Genomic DNA, 19,857 nt, shown 5'->3' with positions numbered 1-19,857 from the left:
CAGCCTGGCCCCATCCAAGCCCACCACTTCCAAGGGACACGAGACAGGAAGAGTTAGGATGCCAGGGACAGTCTCTGTTCTGCCACTAAGTTACCACGTGGCCCCAAGGGATTCCCCCTGGGGCCCTCGGGTCCCCATCTACAGAATGACGATTTTTAACCAAGACATCTTGCACCTCTGAAACACTCCAACCCCAAGTGCAAAGATCCACAGAACCTGCAGCCCGGTTGGGACTCTGAGTGGGTTTCACGTGCAACCAGTGATCAGCATGCGGCTGGCTTACCTATTTGGAATCTTGGAAATGTCTATCTTCTCTCTGGAGGAAACGTAAGGAATCACCACCACTTTTTTCAGGTCTGCTAGTCCTGAAAGCGGCGGGGAGGAGAAAACACAAGCTTACAGGACACAACATACCTAGCCGCTAATCTTTTTCTTTTTTGCTGAAACGTAACACGACCTAGGACTGAGACTACTCCGTTTTTGCAGGGCTCTTGGGACCCCTGGGGGGGCTCTCGCCCCTGCCCCCTGCCCCCCACGCCAGCACACGCACCTCTAACGACCTGCTGCAGCTTGTCCACGTGGTCGTGCTCCTTGCCATTGTACACGACGGCCTCCACGGAGAAGATGAGCTTTGGCTGAATCTGAGAAAACCGGTCCAGAACGCCCTAGAGTGGAAGGAAAGAGTTGTCATTGTTCATCCAAAAGGCAAAATCCTCCAGCAGCCAAGGGCACGGCTGCATCTCCAGGGATGCACGTGAGCAAGCGCTGTGCCTCGTGACCCAGACCAGGGCTTCCCGGCCAGGAGGGCTCAGCCCTGGGAGCTGGCAGGTGGTACCAGCAGCCGGGGGCCCTCAAGTCACCAGGCTGATGCGCTAACCGTCATTCACTGCTCAACAATCACTCCAAAGGATCGCGCACACGGCTACCTGACTCTGGCTCTACACCAGGGTCCCGGCAAAACGAGGACCGCTTCCCAGAACTCAGGGCAGAGCGAAGCATCTTAGTAGAACGGCGTTTGGCCCTGCCACTTTCTGACCAAATAGAGGGCTCTCCTGAGGCCCAGGCCATCACGCCCTCAAAGATCTCCCGCAAGCAACTGTGCTGAAGGCCGTGGTCAGGGCGGAGCCAGGCTGCCATCTAGTGCGTGTGCGCTTCCAACGAGAGCCGCCACCCTGGAAAACCCGAACCAGCCTCAAACCAGGGAAGGAGCGCCAGGGATGCCGCTCCAGGGCCACCACTGGCTGCATCCTCTGCACAGCAGGACCTGGGACCAGAGTCAGCCAGAGTGGCCTGCGGTGCTGACATTGTGCACAAGACAGACCCACGAGGATGGGCGCAGGGTCAAGGCCAGCTGCTGATGCTACAGGCAAGCAGGAGGCGGCTGGGCCCCAGCCCGTCCCCTAAGCCTCCCGCCCTGCACCAGGTGGCTCAGACCCACCACCCGAGGCCAACCCAGGAGCTCTGCTCTCTGTGAAGCACGCAGGCAGGGGCTTCGTTCGGGCCCTAGAAGGCCACGCCCACGCCGCCATGCTGCACAATGCTTCTCCAACATCACAACTGCTTCCAAGTTCCAATTCACTCAAAAACACCCACTCCCTCCTCATTAGGAGCAGCTGACGTTCACCGAGCTTGGGGGGTAGGCCTGAGCGCTGTCCCAACCCCAGATGGGTGTCGATGGTGTTGCCCTCACAAGCCCTCCTACGGTGTGTCCCCGAGGACACAGAGACAGGAAGCGGCAGAGGCAGATTCAAACCCAGGCGAGAGCCTGCCTGCTGGTAACCTCCACGCCACATGCCTTCTCCAGCCCCGAGGCTCCTTCACCGCCTCCCGGCAGCGCAGCTCAAGGCCTGCTGAGGGATCCAAGGACAACAGCGCCCAGGGACGGGGTCCCAACCCTCCAGGACCCGCCCCCCCGAGGATGGCCTGGTCCCAAGCAGCTCACATGGCCTCACAGAGGGCCTTGGGGACCAAGAGGCCCCCTGGAGCTCCAGGCTCAGGTCAGTCCTGCCTGCCCTGGGTGGTCAGGGGTGGAGGCGATCTGGGAGAGGCCCAGCAAAGCCCCAGGAGGCACAACCACGGCCATCAGCAGTGAGGTCTGGGGTGACCACCCCCTCCCCGAACTCAGCAGGGCCCAGTCCTCAACCCATGGGTCCAGGGCCGGCCTCAGCCAATCGCCTCACTGCTCCAGGCCTCTGTGTTGCAGAAGCACGTCTGTCCCTCCTCCGCACGGTGTGGGAGGAGATGAGAAATACCTTGAGAGACCTCCCTGGTGGTCCAGCAGTTAAGACTTCGCGTTCCCAATGCAGGGGGCCCAGGTTTGATCACTGGTCAGGGAACTAGATCCCGCCTGCCGCAACTAAAAAGATCCCGCGTGCCACAACTAAGACCCAGTGCAGCCAAATAAATAAATAAATATTTTAAAAAAGCAAAGAAATACCTTGAAAACCTTTTCCAGAAGAGCAAGCCTCAAGGCAGAGGTTGAGTATCAAGCTCACACCCAAAATGCCCAGCCTGTGGACAAGGCACATGGACCGCAGAGCACGGAGCCGGAACAGCGCCATCCCTGCACCTGTATCCTAAGTGTATCAATCCTCCCGCATCAATCACAGGCCCACGCAGTCTACGCTCATATCATGAGACTCTCTCTTCCTGATGCCCCTGCTTTGCACGTGAGGATAAATAAGTCACCCAGGGATGCACGGCCAGCAAAGCCAGGCCGGCCCTTAGACCCTGGGCTGCACTGACCAGTGCCCAGAGCATAGGAAGAACGGTCAGGGACGTGGATGCCCGGCATGTCCTCTAACAGGCCCAGCCTCGTGGCTCCTGAGGGTCCCTCATCCCCGAGGTTCTGCAACGAGGAAAGGTCCCTGATCAGGAAGCGGGGGTCCCAGTAAGTCCTGCTCTGCTGCTTCTTCCTTCCCCATGGTGGGGCTCAGCGCGTGCTTCCTGCCTTGCCTGGGCCACGCCGCAGCTGGCGCACCCTGGTCCCTGGTGCCCCTGGGGCTTACGGGGATAAAGAGGCCCGCCGCCCTCCCGCCCAGAGCACAAAGCTCAGCCCCAAAGGAAGGGATCAGAAACGGCAAATATGGAGCAAACTCTCCGTAAGCAAACCTTCCACGAGCAAATCTGCAGACAACGGACATCAGAAAACCTCACGTGGTCGTGAAGTCACAGGAGCCGGGACCGGGCGTCTCCTGCTGGATACTCGCAACACCGCCTGTCGCACGTAACACAACACTAACGCACAATGCACACGGCTGGGTGTGGGGAACATTGGAAAGGAAGCCAGGATCGTTCACTTTTACACTTAGAGAGAGATCCCACTACTTCTGGCTCCTTCTCTCCTGCTGATTGCGAGTCACCAGCCGGGGAGACGGGAGGCCATCGTGACACCGTTTCCTCCCAGCCTGGCTGGTCCTGCCCCGCAGCTGCCCACACCCCGACCCAAGATGTCATGGGGAAATCACATGGAATGTTCCCCTGCGGGGGCCGCACACCCAGGGCACTTGAGGGGACCCCGACTCACGTTCACGCCGAAGTCTGGGGACGTGGAGCTCCAAATGGCGCCAATGCTCGTGGCCGCCAGCATGGCCTCCACGGCGTGCGCACTGTTGGGTAAATAACCTGTGGGGGGGACACAGGGAGAAAGCTTGGCTCAGGGTGTGAGGATGCCACGGACTTCCAGAAGCACCTCCCGGAGTCACGGTGGGAGTGGGGAGAAGGGCTGGCTGTGAGCGGCTCACAGAGCAGGGCGAGGCCCAACCCAACCACCTTGACATCTGCTCGGATGACCCGATCACTGTCGCCAGCCTGACCGCTTCCTGTCATCACCCCCTCCGACGCATTCTGATCAGGGATCCCTACATGATCCTGGCCTCTTCTCGCTCCGTTCCACCTCCCACTGTGGGCTCAGTCACAACAGCCTCCCTTCAGTTCTAAGCTCCCCCTGCCTCAGGGCCTTTGCACAAGCTGCCTGCGTTGCCTGGACACTTCCACCCACACCAGCCCCCCCTACTCATCCTTCAGCTCCAAAGGCAAATGGAACTCCCTCAGGGAAGCCTTCTCCAAGGCCACCCCAAGAACTCAGGTCCCCATGCCAGTCACCCAAAAAGCACACCATATTTCTCCCTCACCAGATCTAGCATAATAATCACCTAAGTATAATCATAACTGGCGACTTCATATCTGGTTCTCTCGTGAGGGCAGGGACGTTGCCTGTCTCGCTCCCTGCTTTACCAAATGCCTTTTGGTATGCCCTGCAGATCAAGGTCCGCAGATATTGGTCTACTGGCCGGCTGGTGGGAGGATGCTTGGATGGAGGGAGGGAAGGAGAGGCTGCAGGGGAATGAAGACTGAGCAGACCAGTCAAGACATATACAGTCCTGCAAGGGACTCAGCCTTCCATCTAGTAGGAAGCTGAGTTTGGTTTGGTTTGGTTTTTCGGCCGCACCACTTGGCCTGCGACCAGGGATCGAACCCGGGCCCCCTGCAGTGGCAGCACTGGACCCCCAGGGAAGTCCTCTGGGCTTTTATGATAATAGAGGCAGAGACTCTTTATGGATGAAAAGACTGCGATCAGTTACACAGACCGTTCTAAATGCTCCAGAGGGAAAAGGATTCGTGCACAAGGCGCCAGGGAGCAGGTCCAGGGCCCGCCCTGAGCACGGCTCCCTCCCTGGGCGACACGAAAGCCCTCTGGGCTCCAGCACCCCGTGGTGCCCTGAACAGCTCTCCCGCTGCCCCTCCTCCCATGGCTCTGGACTGCCTACTTGACCACAGCGGCGGGTACTTCGTTTCTTTGGGTTCACTGCATCTTCCCTGCTGGGTGTCCCGTGGGGCAGGGGTCGTGCATTGCTCCCACGGCCCCTGGGCCCCGCCCCGCCCTGGCACACAGCAGGCCCGCTGACGGATGTCGGCTGCCGAGAAGAGACTTGGCTGTGAGCGTACTGAGGTGTCTCCACGGTGCCATCGCCCCAGGCAGGGCGGGACTCACCACCCAGGGAGGCTGAGTGACCTGCTGGCTGTGGGGACTGACACGCAGCCAGGAGACGCCCGCTTCACAGACAAGGAACAGCGCCATGAGCAGTGAGCAGCTGTAACGCATCTCTGAAGGCCTCCAAGCGTCTCCCCATTCAATCCCCCTCTGCACTCTTCCCTAGCGCTCTCTTCTGGGAAACACAGTCCCCTGTCCTAGTAACTGTGATCAGGTCAAATCAGAATCCAAGATGTGACACTCAAGAAGGGGGTGTCACCAAGCACCAGCCTGATTCTGAGGAGTGAAGGGCAACGGAGCAGGCGTCCCCCACGTAAGCACGGCCAAGCGGCAGCCCCAGGATGTCCTGTTCTCCGTTTCTCCTTCTCAAGAAACATTTGCTTCAAAGGGAGATTTTTAAAAATGAAAATTGGAGGGAAGAAAAATTACTGGAAGGTAGAAGAACCTTTTGAATTCCTTTTCTAGACAAATTAAATTGGACCACGAAGAACCCAAGATATTGAGGTTTCAACCACAAAAATGCCTGCTCTGACCCAGCACTCTCACGCATTCATCCAATAAACACTCGTTCTACACCTACTATGCGCCAGGTACCCACAGACTGAGATGCAGCAGTGAACAGAAGACAAAGCTCCATCCTCTGGTACTGGAGGACAGACAGACGTGCACACGCACGCACACACGAATAATCCTGTGATTTCAAGGAGGCAGCAGGCGACAAAGGAAAATAAAGCGGGGTGCAGAGAGAGTGGTGATGGATTTTTCCACAGGACAGCACGGACGGCTTCTGAGCAGAGACCTCAATGAACCAGGGTGAACCCTTGGATCTGTAGAACATCCCATCCAGGGCCGCGACAGGCAATCATGCGGCACATCCCCTACCCGTCCTTTACTATTCATTCCTCTCCAGTCAAGTAACACAGTGAGCGGTCGCTCCATGCCCAGCTCCATCATCTGAGAAGGACACTCGGGGTCTGGCCCCTTCACATGGTTTACACAGGGTAAGGCTGCCCTCTTTGCAAACACACGCCGAGCGCCCACTTGCAGTGAGTCCCACGGGATAGGCACGGTCACGCCAACATGCCGGTGGCTTCTCCTGCTGACGGCCCGGCCTGCAGCCCTGGTCCCATGGCCCCCAGAGTGGGGGAGGGCAGCCCAGCAGCCAGATCCCCAGGCCTCATGGGTTTTAGAGCGAAACAAAGGAGACTGATGCTCAAATAATCACAAAACCAAACAGGTAACTACCAATGACGCATCCTTTGAAGAATGAAAACGAGATGCCGACAGAGGGTCCAACAGGAGGGCCTGGCTCAGGGGCAACCAGGGGGCTTCCCTGAGTGAGGCCATCTGGGGACAGGGCTGGGGGCAGGCGGGGCGGAGGCCGGCTTCCCAACAAAGGCTCTGCCGGACCCTTTTAGGAGGACAGGGGCCGGGAGGGGAGTGCAGAGGCAGGAAGGAAGCGAGCGCGCGGGGCCGCCGACCCAGCTGCAGGTTCTCATCCCCACCCTGGAGGCAGCGGGGGTCGGCGAGCCTCCAAGCAGGGGACGGACACCATCGATGCCACTGGGGTTGATGCCACGAGTGAAGTCGTGCGGCCAGAGGACAGAGAAGCCCTCTTCTCTGGTTTAAGAATAAGATCTGATGCCTGATCCCGGAAGGAGCAATTTAAACTCTGACCCCAGCACTGCAGCAAAAAGCACACAGAACCCCAGCCGGACCCAGACTGGGAACCGCCTCTGGACACATCCGTCATTGTCACCAGCCCCTCCCGGGGTGCGTGTGGATGGGCGGGGCCGAGAAAGCCCACCTAACTTCTCTGCCCACGGGAGACTCTGCATAACAAGCCCCTCAGCCTCTCTGCTGCCCTGTTTAAAGATGCAGAAACTCGAGGTCCAGGGAGGAGAAAGTCATCCAAATCCACAGGCCCAAAGGCAGCGCCAGGCACCGAGGGAAGGTCTCCTGACTCCAGGGAGTGGATGCTGCTAAACAAGGTCTCACCAGGAAGAACTAAGTGGAAGAAGCCGCACTGAGTGAGGAGGCCCAGGTGGGGATCCCAAGGAGCAGTGTGGCCTAGGGCCACCAGCCGGGCAGCAGGACACTCGGGCCCAGGCGCACGCTGCCGTATCGCGGCACCAAATAATTACAACCCATCGTCCAACAGACGTGCGATGAAGTGTCCTGCTATCAAATTTCATGCCTCACTAACTCTCAGGGAACTTCCTGGCAGTCGAGTGGTTAGGACTCTGCACTTTCACTGCCGAGGGCCCAAGTTCAATCCCTGGTCAGGGAACTGAGATCCCACAAGTGGCTCGGCCAAGAAAAAGTAACTGTCTCTTTATTATCTCCAGAGGCTGAGTATATCCACATGCTTTCAGTTAACGACCTTATGAACTGAAATTGTCTATACTGTTTAAATCAACACCCGTTTTTTTAATAAAGTTCTTTCCAAGTTTAAAAAAAAAAAAATGATTAGTTTACTTTTCTCCTCTGGGCCTCAGTTTTTCATCTGGGAAACAGGCAGGCTGGTGGCGCCTGCCCTGGCGTCTGTGGGTCAGAGGAAATCAGTCTAGTGAGTCTCCACTGATAAAACTCCCTCTGCTGCGTTTTGAGGGTTAGGCATCAGTCTACAATCACGTCAGCACAGATGGCGAATATCACAGAATGGAAACCAGCCCTCAGGAATTCCTCAGGAAAGCATCGAGTTGGAGGCGGGCAGACCCAGAAAGTGCAGCAGCTTCTCCCGACCCTGGAAGGGGTCCTGGCTTTGTCATCAAGGACCTGATGAACTTTCTGGTTTGTGTTTAGTTTAAGGACCACATTTCATTAAAAAAAATAATAACTAATCCATTAAAAAATTATTATTAATGATAATGTAGACGTCTGTGAGCACTGGCTCAGGAGGACGTGCCCACATGGAGGCCGGGAGCCGGGGACCCTCACAGCCCAGCTCACTCTGGCTGGGCCGCACTCGCAACGATCGTCCCTCTTCGTCTGGTTTGTGTCGCACGTGTACACACGCGAAGCCGTGTGCGTGCAATCTGACCCGACGCCACCTCATTCCTTCCAAGCCACTCCCCTGCCCCCACTGTGACAGGCACCAGAAGTACCCACCGACGACCCGGTCTCCTCTCCTCACGCCCATCTTCCTCATCGCCGCGGCGTACAAAGCCACCTGTCGCCGCAGCTCTTCAAAACTCACCTTCACGATCTCCTCCCTGCCTTCCCCTGGGAAGAGAAAAAGGACAGGTCATCCTCGGACCATCCTAAAAAGAGAGGTTCTGAGTCACAGACACGGATGAAAACTCACACCTGTTCAAACACAGGTTAGAGATACGCGCCCAGGAGACGCTACACAGGTGCACGGGATGCAAACCAGATGCAGGTTTACCCGACGTTCCGGAAAAGAAAGGCTTGGGAAAGGGCATCCTTGAGACGCACGCCCAGAATCCTTTGATTTGGTTGTGATTTTTTTAATATAATTTTCCAAGGCCTGGGGGAGGAGACGGGGAAATCAGTGTTTAGTGGGTACAAAGCTTCAGTGAAAAAGTTCCAGGGATCTACTGCACAACAATGTGAACATACTTAACACCACTGAATTGTACATTTAAAAGTGGTTAAGATGGTAAAGTTAGTATTTTGTGTTTTTCACCACACAAAAAAAAAAAAGTGCCGAGCTATTGTTTGGGATCATATACTGCAGGTTCTGAGTGCTTCAGAGGCTCTCTGAACACGTGGCCCCGTCACACTAAGAGAGAATCCAAGTAGCTGTCGGGACTCACGTGCCACGTAAAGGGCCACTCCGTCATTTTCCCTGTGTTGCAGGAGGTTTTCTGCGTAGTTGAGGCGACTGCCTTTGAACCACTCGGGGACGTCCGCAATCCCTTTGGACGTGTCCACGACCTACAGAGGACAACAGCAAACCAAGACACACACGTGTGTGAGAGCAACATCAGATGCAGAGAAGGGATTCCGCGTCACAGGAGGCCAGCTAACTCGCCGGCCCAAGGCATCACTAGATCGCTGTACAGACTGAACGCTGACCTGGCCCAAAGGCTTGAAACTGAAAACAGAAATGAATGCGATATTGTGTACCTGACACTTGCTGAGAGTAGATCTCAAGCATTCTCACCACAAAAAAAAAAAAGAAAAAGGTAACTGTGTGAGGTGACGGATGTGTCAGTTAACTTGATACTCATTCTGCAAGGCATATGTATATCAAATCATTCACGTGTACACTTGAAATAGATACAATTATATGTATCAGGACCTCCCTGGTGGTGCAGTGGTTAAGACTCCGTGCTCCCTATGCAGGGGCCCCGGGTTCAATCTCAGGGAACTGGATCCCACACGCATGCCGCAACTAAGAGTTCGCATGCTGCAACTAAGGAGCACACCTGCCATTACTAAGACCCAGCGCAACCAAATAAAAAAAACAAATTAGATGTATCAATTATTCCTCACTAAAGTTAAAAAAAATTAATGCCAAGGGAAAACTCCGCACCACTAGTTTAGTCTGTTAATTATTAAGCACCTACTTTATGAGTGATGCTGATGACAAAAGGACAGACAGACAGACACGGCAGCTACCACATGTTCCAGGGCTGACCAGAGCATGGAAACCAGGAGATCAAAGTGCACGGCCCACCGGACACCCCGTCACAGTGTTTAGGAAGTTGGATCCGTGCCTCCTCCATCAGGGCTGGAACCTTGGTTTCTCCTTCAGGTGAACCTTTCAGAATGGCTCACCCCATAATCAAACCAAACATACAACAGACTTCTTATTCCCTGGATATTTATTGAGGGAATAAATAAAAATCTCTAAAATCCAGGTAAATAACAAAACTACTGATAGTTTAAAAAACAATTACAGGGGGCTTCTCTGGTGGTGCAGTGGTTGAGAATCCGCCTGCCAATGCAGAGGACACGGGTTCGAGCCCTGGTCCGGGAAGATCCCACATGCCGCAGAGCAACTAAGCCTGTGCACCACAACTACTGAGCCTGAGCTCTAGAGCCCGTGAGCCACAACTACTGAGCTCGCGTGCCACAACTACTGAGCTCGCGTGCCACAACTACTGAAGCCCACATGCCTAGAGCCCGTGCTCTGCAACAAGAGAAGCCATGAGAAGCCTGCGCACCGCAACAAAGAGTAGTTCCCACTCGCTGCAACTAGAGAAAGCCCACGCGCAGCAATGAAGACCCAACGCAGCCAAAAATAAATAAATAAATAAATTTTAAAAAGGAAAAACCATTACAGTATGGGGACTTCCCTGGTGGTCCAGTGGTTGAGACTCCACACATCCACGGCGGGGGGCCCAGGTTCCATCCCTGGTTGGGGAACTAAGATCCCGCAGGCCGCACAGTGCGGCCAAAAATAAATAAATAAAACAAATAAATTTTTAAAATGTGAATGTATGGAACATCACTGAACTGTACACTTTAAAATGGATAAAATGGTAAATTTTGTATTATGTGTATTTTACCGCAGTTCTAAAAAATTTTAATAAAATAAAAATACAGCGATGCCCTACTCTTTGGATCACTCAGATTCCCAGGACAAGGCCTGGGTCCACACACATCGGGGGGCCCGGAGCCTGCAGAGTCCCCATGAGGTCCGTGACCCCAACACAATTTCCTGCCAACTCTCTAGGGCAATGATTGTTTCCCGCTGATGTGGGGATTTTAAAGAAGATATGATTTAGTCTTCCTCAAAATTAACACTTCATTTTGGATCAGAACCACGAAAAGATAATGTGTAAGCACAACCTCTTCTTACCTCATCATACGTGTGTGAGAAGACAATTCCACTGAATTTCCAGAACTCTGCCCAGAAGTCCGAATATGACTCAACTGACCAATGATATAAGTCATCATAATTTTCTGAAACAAAAAAGAAAGAAAGAAAAGGCACATGACTCCAACAAATCTTAGGAGGAAAGTCTTGGTTCAGTGATACGATGGATACACCTGAGGAGTTGTGTGTCTGAGGGGTTCGAAGGCACCTGACGAGAGAGGGTCTTGGGAGCGCAGGGCATCTTAGTTTGTTAAAGCAAACCCACCACCGCTACTCCCCAAATGAACAAAAGTCACGAGGCGGTGATTTTATACCTTAACCACCATGCCTAAAAACCATGGACTCTGGACCCAGAAGGCCTGGGTTCAAATCCTGGCTTGGCCATGTATTAGCTGTGAGGCCTCAGGCAATCTATGTAAGTGCTTTTTATGTCACCTTGGTCCTCACAAATTGCAAAGAGCTCCAGCACCAAAAACTCCTCCGGGCTGACACGAGAGATGGCGCAGGGCCTCCCCTGAAGACCTGGAAAGCCCATCATCACCAAGGGCGCCACCACAGCATCCAGGAGGGCGGAGGATGTAACCAGCCTGCCGACCCGGGGAGCGAGCAGTCGCAGCAGCATCTCAGCACCGCGAGGACCCCCGCGGACGGCGGAGGAGTGGGTGGGCTTCAAGCGGAAACTTTCCCACCGTCCACGACTCAGACAAGGGATCGACACGATTCTCCAGTCGAGCAGGGGCTCCCGGGGCTTCTGCCCACACGTGTCCCCCGCCATCCCCCCCCAGCTCACAGGCTGCGATCTGGAAGCCTGGGGGACGGACCACCGGCGCGTTTAGTTCAGTCTGCGCGATGCTCAGGAACTGAATGGGCCGACGTTAAATCCGGTTTCCAAGTAAAGTGCAGGATTTCTGGCTTCTCCTGAGAAGGCAGGACGTCTGGCCGTGGAAGCCGGCCAACGAGTGTCACCTCCTGGTATTTACATCCCTGTGTCGTCCCCTCCCCCCGCTGAGCCCGACTGTTAAGGAAATGACCGAGTGCACCTTGTGAGGCTGGGTCCCAAAGTCCTAAGGACACCGCAGCTTCCGCCTTGATCACTTGCTCTGCAGGAAGCCAGTGGCCATGTTGTGAGGACACTCAAGCAGTCCTAGGCGGCCTGAAACGGAGGCCTCCCGAACCACCAGCTAAGCCACTCCCAGAAGCCTGGCCCGCGGAAACTGAGAAATACTAAACATTTACCGTCGTTTTACGTCACTAAGTCTTGGGGTGGTTTGCAACGCAGCAATAGGTAGCTGGTGCCGTCACTGCACACGGTGACAGTCAGCTGAAGCAGCTAACAGCTGCCCCACCTGGCCCTTGACACCCACGCGAGAGGCAACCTAACCCGGCGGTGACGAGCACTGAGCCCAGCTCCACGGCTCACAGCTGCGAGATCTCAACCAAGACTCTGAGCTTCCACTTTCTCAGCTGGGAAACGAGATCAAAGCTGCAGCTACTTGGCCAGGTTACTGAGGATTAAGTGAGTTAATCCGCGTAAAGTTCCCGAATGGGGCCTGGCGTGCAGGAAGCGCTCACTAAATATTAGCTGTTATTAATACCCCTGTCACCCGCCTGGTCCCCGCAGGCATCCGAGTTTGTAAGTCTCGCTTGCCACTTCACCTGCTCCTTCCTCTCCATCTGTGAGAATTCTGACCAGCCTACACCTTCAAGTCTCAGCTCAAGATCCTGCCAGCCCTCTTCAACAGCATCCTGATAGACCTGGAGCTCAGAAGGCGGACAGCACGCACCCCTACCCCCGCTGCTCAGCGCTGCTACCTTTGCACGAGCCTTCTCCCCACAAGTACACCTGAGCTGCTGGAGAACAGAGACCAAGCCTTCTGTTTGTTGGCCAGCTCTGTCCCAGATGCTGGCATGCAGAGGCGAGTTGCAGTTTGTGGTATAAAGACACTTGAGGACTTCCCTGGCGGTCCCGTGGTTAAGACTCCACGCTTCCACTGCAGGGGGCAGAGGTGAGTTGCAGTTTGTGGTATAAAGACACTTGAGGACTTCCCTGGCGGTCCAGTGGTTAAGACTCCACGCTTCCACTGCAGGGGGCACAGGCTCGATCCCCGGTCAGGGAACTAAGATCCCACATGCTGCGCAGCCAAAAAAAAAAAAAGCTCACAAATAAATGACCAGGCAAGACAGGCCGAAAGTCCAAATTACATGCAGAGGAGAGCAGAGGAGAGGAGAAAACGGTCAGAGAGAATAATCAGACAGAAGGCAGCATTTGAGTTGGCTCTTAAAGCAAAGACCAAAACGTCCGGGGCCAGGGCCAGGCCCACGGAAAGGAGAGAAGCAGGTGGGTTAACCACCAGTCGTGGGAGAGGAGGAAAGAAAAACACCAAGGTCTAAGCCACCCCCAGACCACGAGAGGAGCCCCACTCAGCTCAGCTGATGCCGTCACGTGAGCACACAGACCCAGCAGCACGGGCCTTTGGGTTTTCAAAAGAAGCTGCAAATCTTACTTTTCCTATGCGGTCTTTCGGTGTGTGAGCCGCCCGAACTAAGTCTGCAGGCCCGACATGGCCCGCAGGCCACCAGTCCCAGCCTTGAAGGGCAGAGAGGAGCTGGGCAGGCAGACGGGGAGCTACTGGTGCCTCTGCCAGTGTCTACTCAGCAAACCCCAGAGGCCGGGTGCGGGCGGGCGCTCCGCCCGATCATCTGTCACCCAGTGATACGGGTCCTCTCATTATGCCCATTTTACAGGTGAGGAAACCAAGGCTCGGGAGATCGGGTGACTTCCTTCTGATCACACAGCGAGTAAGTGGTGGAGCCACTTCAAAATCCCGGCAGTCAGATTACAGCTCAGTCTCACGCACCTCACAGGACTGCCCTTCTGTGAAATCATTCTGTAAAGCAGCAGGGGGAACAGCTGGCAGAGGAAAGAGAGACGGAACCACGGCACGGTAACACAGAAGAATGCAGTTCCACTCCTGGCTCTTCTTAGGAATCAAGTCTGTCCCCCAGAGAATTCCCTGGTGGCCCAGTGGTTAGGACTCCGTGCTCTCACTGCCGAGGGCCTGGGTTCAATCCCTGGTCGGGGAACTAAGATGCCACAAGCCGGGCGGCGCGGCAAAAAAAAAAAAAAAAGTCTATCCCCCAATCCAACACACATTACCAACTACTACCTGAAAGAAGGCCCGGCGAGTAACAAGCCACACCTGTCCACAGGGGTTCACCGTCCAGGGGGCAGGAGGGCGGGAGAGGGGTGCAGCTGGGCTAGCCAAGGGAAGGGGCTCCGTGGAGGCTACGACACCCACCGTGCTGCGGAGGACTTGGAAGCCGCCAGGCGGCAGGGTTTGCAAATCCTCAGTCAACAAGGAGCCGCTGTGAGCCCTGGAGCCCAGGCGTGACAGAGTCGGGCCTGTGCATCAAGGCTGCTCAGGCAGAGCCCGCACGCAGGCGGTACTGAGGGCAGAGGGAGGAAAAGCAGGAAGCAGGGAAACCAGCCAGCTCAGGGCAGAGGAAACGAGGGCCCCAGGGGAGATGCTGGCGCTGGGCTGGAAAGGGGACGAGGTAAGAAGTCAGACGGCCCACGCCTCCATTTCTGTGAGGCTCCCTGAGAACTGTGATGCCACCAACAGAAACACAGGGGTCCCTGCAGCCAGCGGAGGGGCCCGAAGAGGAGAGAAAGGGCCATAATGAGTCGCAAACCCCTGAGGCGGGGAGGGTGAAGAAGGTAAAGGTAGACCAGCCAGGTGGATGCGGGGGAAAGCGTCTCATCCGGAAAAGGGCCTCCTCGCCCAGGTCCACACCCAGCCAGGTGGCTCCCGAGGCCAGGGTGGCAGCTGGAAGGGGGGCCCTTGACTAGGTCCGGTTCGGGGCTGGGAGTGTAAACACGTGAGGGGACGGAGTTCGGCCCCAATCCCAGAGGCAGACTGCTACCTGACCACCCTTCTCCCCAGTGCCCAGAATCCATGCTGGCCTCTAGCAGGGTCAGCCTGGGGAGGGGATGAGGGGGCAGCACGAGGTACTGTTGGCTAACAAGTGACTCCCCACCAACAGAAGAGAAGAGCTAAAAGCCAGAAAGGCCCTGGGTCGGGGAGGAAGCCCCCAAGGCTCGAGGGCAGGACCCCAGGGAGCACACCTCACAGGTAGGAACGCCTAGCAAGGGACCTCTCAGTCCACAGGGGTTCCAAGACCAGATGGGGAACACTCTCAGGGAGATGGATGCTGCAGTGAAGAGGTGACAACCCGCACAGACAAGGGGGCAAAACCGCACAGTCAGAAGATGTCCCACCCCTGGGGAGGGGCCGCCCGTCCAGCGGCTCGTCCAACCCCCAGAGGAGGGAGACTGGAAATCAGGAGACCATTCCAACAACTAGAAAGGACCCTGACACCAACGCCCTGGAAAAGGCGGCGCCCGGGACCCCAGGAGGAGGGTCCCTCTGTCAGGTGGTCCCTCGGACCCCCAAGGGGGGGCGCCTGATTTCTGGAAGCTCCTGGCCCCGGGAGGTGGCCGGGGAGCCCCCAGGACGCGCGCCCCGCACTCACCCAGCGCCAGGCCGTAGGCAGCGCCCACGACCGCCCGGAAGCGGTCCATCTGCGTGTTCTTCTTGCTGTCAGGCTCCCACATCACCTGGCACTCCAGGATCTCCTCCCGCCCACCCCGCGGCTCCTTGGACATGGCTGCGACGGGGACGACCGGCGGAAAGGCCGGGGCTGCGCGGGGATGGGGACCGGGCCGCGGGACACCGGGCTGAGCGGAGCGGCCGACGTGGATCAACCTTTAAAGGAGATGCAGCCCTAACTGGACTCTCAGCAAGCCCCGCCCCCGAAGGTCCCGCCGTTCGGCTGCCCGGCCCCGCCCCGAATGTAACCCTCCGCGGGCGCCGCGCCTCGCAAAGGAGTGCTGCCGCCGCCGGGACTAGACCCTGAGCCCGCCGACCCGGTGGGGCTGCGCAGGCGCGTTGGACCCGGGCTCCCCGACCTCACCTGGAGAGCGAAGGGGTTAAAGCAGCGCCGGAGGGCAAGAGCCAGAGGCTGCAGGCTCGTTCATGTGTTCATTCATTCACGATTGATTTATTCTTCCTGCCCTTATTTACCGAGCGCCTGCTGGGTACCGGACATTGTGCGGGCTTTGCAGATACAACACAGAGCGAGGCGAAATTCCTGCCCTCTGTCAACAAGAGATAAGGGGTGGGGGACAGGTGTGGGGAGAAGCGGAGTCAATCAACAAATATTATACATTATATATGTGTCATACATAGTATAATATATACAATAAAAAACAGTATACCAAGGAGTATCATAACATACATAATAGAGTAATATGTAGATTATCACTCATAAAATAAAAGGTAATAACTGCTATGAAAAATCAGGGGAGGGTAGAAAACATGGGAGGAGTGTTTCTATTTAAAAAAGGTTGTCAGGGAAGGTCCCATTAAAAAGGGTACTTCTATCAATAACTTGAAGAAGGAGTGAGCTATTTAGTATCTGGGAGAAAATTTTCCAGGCAGAGGGAACAGCAGGTGCTAGGGTCCTGAGGCAGGAGAGTGTTGGACGTGGTTAGTGAACTAGCAGGGAGGCCAATGTCTTTCACTAGAGAGACCTAGAGTAGAGAACAAGGTCAATAAAGGAAGAGGTGGAAGCTCAGGTGCGTCCTGGAGACTGTTGAAGACTTTGGTTTTACCCTGGGTGACATGAGAACATTGGAAGGTGGTGAACAGAAGGACATGCTCTGACTATAGCTGTCATAGGAATCCCTCCAGCTGCTGTGTTGAGAATAGCCTTCAGGAAGTAAGGACATAAGCGGGGGGGCTGGTTACGGTGATGTTGCAAGAGATGATGGTGGCTGTGGAGAAGGAGAGAAAAATGGGATGGGATGTATTTTGAAGTTTTATTTACTGTAATCTTACTGCACGCTGGCACTGTGCTAGGGACCTTCCCATATTCCTCGTCGTTCTTTATTCTAACAGCAACCCAATCAGCTTCCCCCAATACAGTTTTTTGCAGTGTTGGAGTTTTAGGAAGCCACTCCCTACCTCCACCACTTAATCCTAAATAGTGTCCATCTCCCAGTCACGACAAAGAAACATAGATTCTAACTTAAGACAGGGTGCTTCCAGAATATCCCCCTCCCCTGACCTCCAAGTTCTGGACCAATTCTAGCTCCGTCTGCAAGTCGTCTCCTTTGTGACAGCATGAGTCCATCTCAACCCAGAAGAAGACTCATCTGCGAGGGATTCATGTATGTATGTTCATCCCTTTAACACTGGAATGCACATTCCACGGGAGCAAAATCCCTGTCTAACTGGTCACCACAAGGTCCCCAAGGTTCTCCCCACCTGCCCTGCCCTAGGACCCTCCCAAACATGCGTGTGCAACTTCTTTCCAACATGGATTACAGCCCAGACGCTTATACGACGACCTTAGCATCACATATTATGGGGTGGTGTGCCCTCCTTTTTGACCCCCAAGGAGCTTTTCTGCTCATGTGCAATGTCTCCCTTGCCCCAAGGATCAGAGATGTATGACCTCTTGATCTTTTAACAGGATTTAGTCCCACTCTGTTCCTGCCATAAAAATGTCCAATGTCCGGTTATTTACCCTATTTCTCGTACTGGTTTTTATATCGAGGTGCAGATCTCAAAATATAGACAGGAGTCTGGTCATAAATATGTAGTCCTAGTGTCCGTTTATCTCTTGCTTCAGGAAATGTAAACAGGGGGCTGGTAATGAATGTCTAGCCTGGAGCCCATCTTCTTCCCCCCTCAGGAAGTGTGAACAGGAGGCCAGTTGTAAACGTCTAGCCTGGAGCCCATCTACCTCCTGCCTCAGTGTGATCTCCTATGAAAGCGCCAAATAAGTACTTTTCTCATGATTTCGTTCAGAACTGAAAGCTTTCATGGATATGTTGAATTTGACATACACTTTGATGAAGGTCAAATACATATAAAAGAAATGAAAGGTGGGTGAATATTTTCTGTGGCATACAGAGGCATGAGCTGAGGCATGGGAAAATGCAAGGCTCATTTGGTTACAAAAAGCATGAGTAGGAGAATGGGATGAAATTTTATCAGTGGTTTTCACATAAAACCTGTTTTTTGATAGATTGGTAAATCTGGCCAATTCTGCTGACCCAGTGAATTGCTTATTTGGCACACTGGCATTTGGCAAATTGGTTCTGGATGAATTGGACCACTTCTGGTATCACCTGACATAGACATTTGTTATTAGTCCAACTGTCATCCCCTCCCTTAGGCCTCCCCAGCCAGCCAACAATTAGATACACCTTCCTTCCCCTTCCCCAAGCTACAAGTATTTCGTTCTGCTTCCTTCATAGTCTAAGTCTAAATCATTCTGATTATTAATTTCTTTACTTTTTTCTATTCTGTCTTCTTCCACTGCCATAAAATTCCATGAAAGCAGGGTCCCTTCTCCTTGTGGTGGCACATGGCAGGCAGGAAATATGTGTCACATGAATGTAAATGTCCCCTACAGCTCACTGATCTCTACCACTTGATAAATGGAATACTTATAAATGGAATATTTCCTGCCATATCAATAAACAAAGGATGTCACAGTCACCAAAGAGTGCAACCCTCTAACGTGAGCCCGTGAGCCCTGAGGAAACTCAGGATGTGAAAATACAGGTTACTGGCCCCAGAGAGCTGAAGTGCATATCAAAGGAATGATTTCAGTGAGCCCAGACTCTTGCATCTTCCCATACATAGAAAAGCCCTAAATCCCTTAACTTGAGATGTCTGGTTTTCTTTAATTAACAAGAATCTTTTGACATTCCCGGCTACCCGCCCTTTGTTGCAAAACTCCTATATATCCTGGCTCCCCCCTCACCTCCTTGGAGTAGTTTCTCAGAGTTATCTGAAGCGCTGTCTCCAGGGCTGCAGTCCTCATTTTGCCCCAAATAAAACTTAACTCGCAACTCTTAACGTTGTTCATTTTTTTAAGGCAAACACCCAGAGGGCACAGGCCACTTTCTTGTGCTTTCTGTAGGACACTCAGCCACTCAAGATCACCCACAACTCGGTGATACACTGTGTACGGGTGTTAAGACAGCCCTAATCCTTCTGAGCCAAGTGCTTCTGGTGAAAGAGGTATTCCTGCAAGCAGAGGCCTCATTTAATCCTACAGATTTAAAACAGCCGTACAAGTCCTCTAAGGCTTGCCATGGTTTCCTCTCTATACTCTCTCTTTTTTGTTGTTGTTGTTGTACGCGGGCCTGTCGCTGTTGCGGCCTCTCCCGTTGCGGAGCACAGGCTCCGGACGCGCAGGCGCAGCGGCCATGGCTCACGGGCCCAGCCGCTCCGCGGCACGTGGGATCTTCCCGGACCGGGGCACGAACCCACGGCCGCTGCATCGGCAGGCGAACTCCCAACCACTGTGCCACCAGGGAAGCCCTCTATATTGTTTTAAACAGGTCAAGACACGAGGACCAGATGAGGTGACTTGCCACCCTCTGGCTCGATTTGGCTTCTTATGTATTTGCAAAGTTCATTCTTCACGAGCCAGGCTCCCAGGAGAAGGACTGTATTTCCTGAAAACTTGTCTCTAGTCAGGGGGCACAAATGGTGAAGGGGGGGATAGATGGTGTAATAAGATGCAGAGAAATCTTATTTATACACACACACACACACACACACGCTTCCCCCACCATCTCATTGTAGGTGGTTACAATTCAAAATACTGCCCAGACTCTCCACCCTAATGGCCGTTTTTTTTCACCCACCGCGCTAATCACCATCTGAAACTAAGTCCTTGGTGTGCTTCCAGGGCAGCACGGTTGCCGGGACAAAGTAGCAGTTCAATAAATACTTATGGGGCGATGAAAGATACTGAGGGTTCAGAATTTGGCTGTCTGTATTATAAGTCTCTACTGGGCATTTCTTTTGGAAATTTCGGGCAATTGAAATCTTTTACTTTTATTAGCGTTCTTATTGTGTGCATTTGTACTCGAGATTCTTTTGTTTTTGTTTTTTAAACTTTTAGAATGCCACGAAAGAGTCTGAATTTGCTGGAGGGGGTCCTTAGAAGGAGGGAAAGCGCCCTCTGGACAAAGCCTCCGGCCTCC

General features: G+C 54.1%; 1 protein-coding gene across 4 annotated transcripts in view; it reads right to left on the bottom strand.

The window, feature by feature from the left end:
• Window positions 1-15,771, bottom strand: part of AACS (acetoacetyl-CoA synthetase) — a 45,013-nt gene extending 29,242 nt beyond the window's left edge. The window contains exons 1-7 of one of the 4 annotated variants that reach the window (XM_049698602.1): window positions 15,759-15,771; window positions 10,767-10,870; window positions 8,773-8,893; window positions 8,105-8,218; window positions 3,527-3,624; window positions 551-665; window positions 284-365 (exon numbers count right to left, since the gene is read on the bottom strand). In XM_049698602.1, coding sequence (XP_049554559.1) covers window positions 284-365; window positions 551-665; window positions 3,527-3,624; window positions 8,105-8,144 — 335 coding nt within the window. In that variant the 5' untranslated portion in view covers window positions 8,145-8,218; window positions 8,773-8,893; window positions 10,767-10,870; window positions 15,759-15,771. Of the gene's footprint in view, window positions 1-283; window positions 366-550; window positions 666-3,526; window positions 3,625-8,104; window positions 8,219-8,772; window positions 8,894-10,766; window positions 10,871-15,317; window positions 15,591-15,758 lie in introns of those variants that run through there. The other 3 variants (XM_049698601.1, XM_033440684.2, XM_004276644.3) reach the window with 3 other exon arrangements.
• Between the last annotated feature and the right edge of the window lie 4,086 nt (window positions 15,772-19,857).

This window comes from Orcinus orca, chromosome 15, assembly GCF_937001465.1.
Source record: "Orcinus orca chromosome 15, mOrcOrc1.1, whole genome shotgun sequence".
NCBI classification, from domain to species: domain Eukaryota; kingdom Metazoa; phylum Chordata; class Mammalia; order Artiodactyla; family Delphinidae; genus Orcinus; species Orcinus orca.
This window is presented reverse-complemented; position numbering and strand designations above follow the sequence as displayed.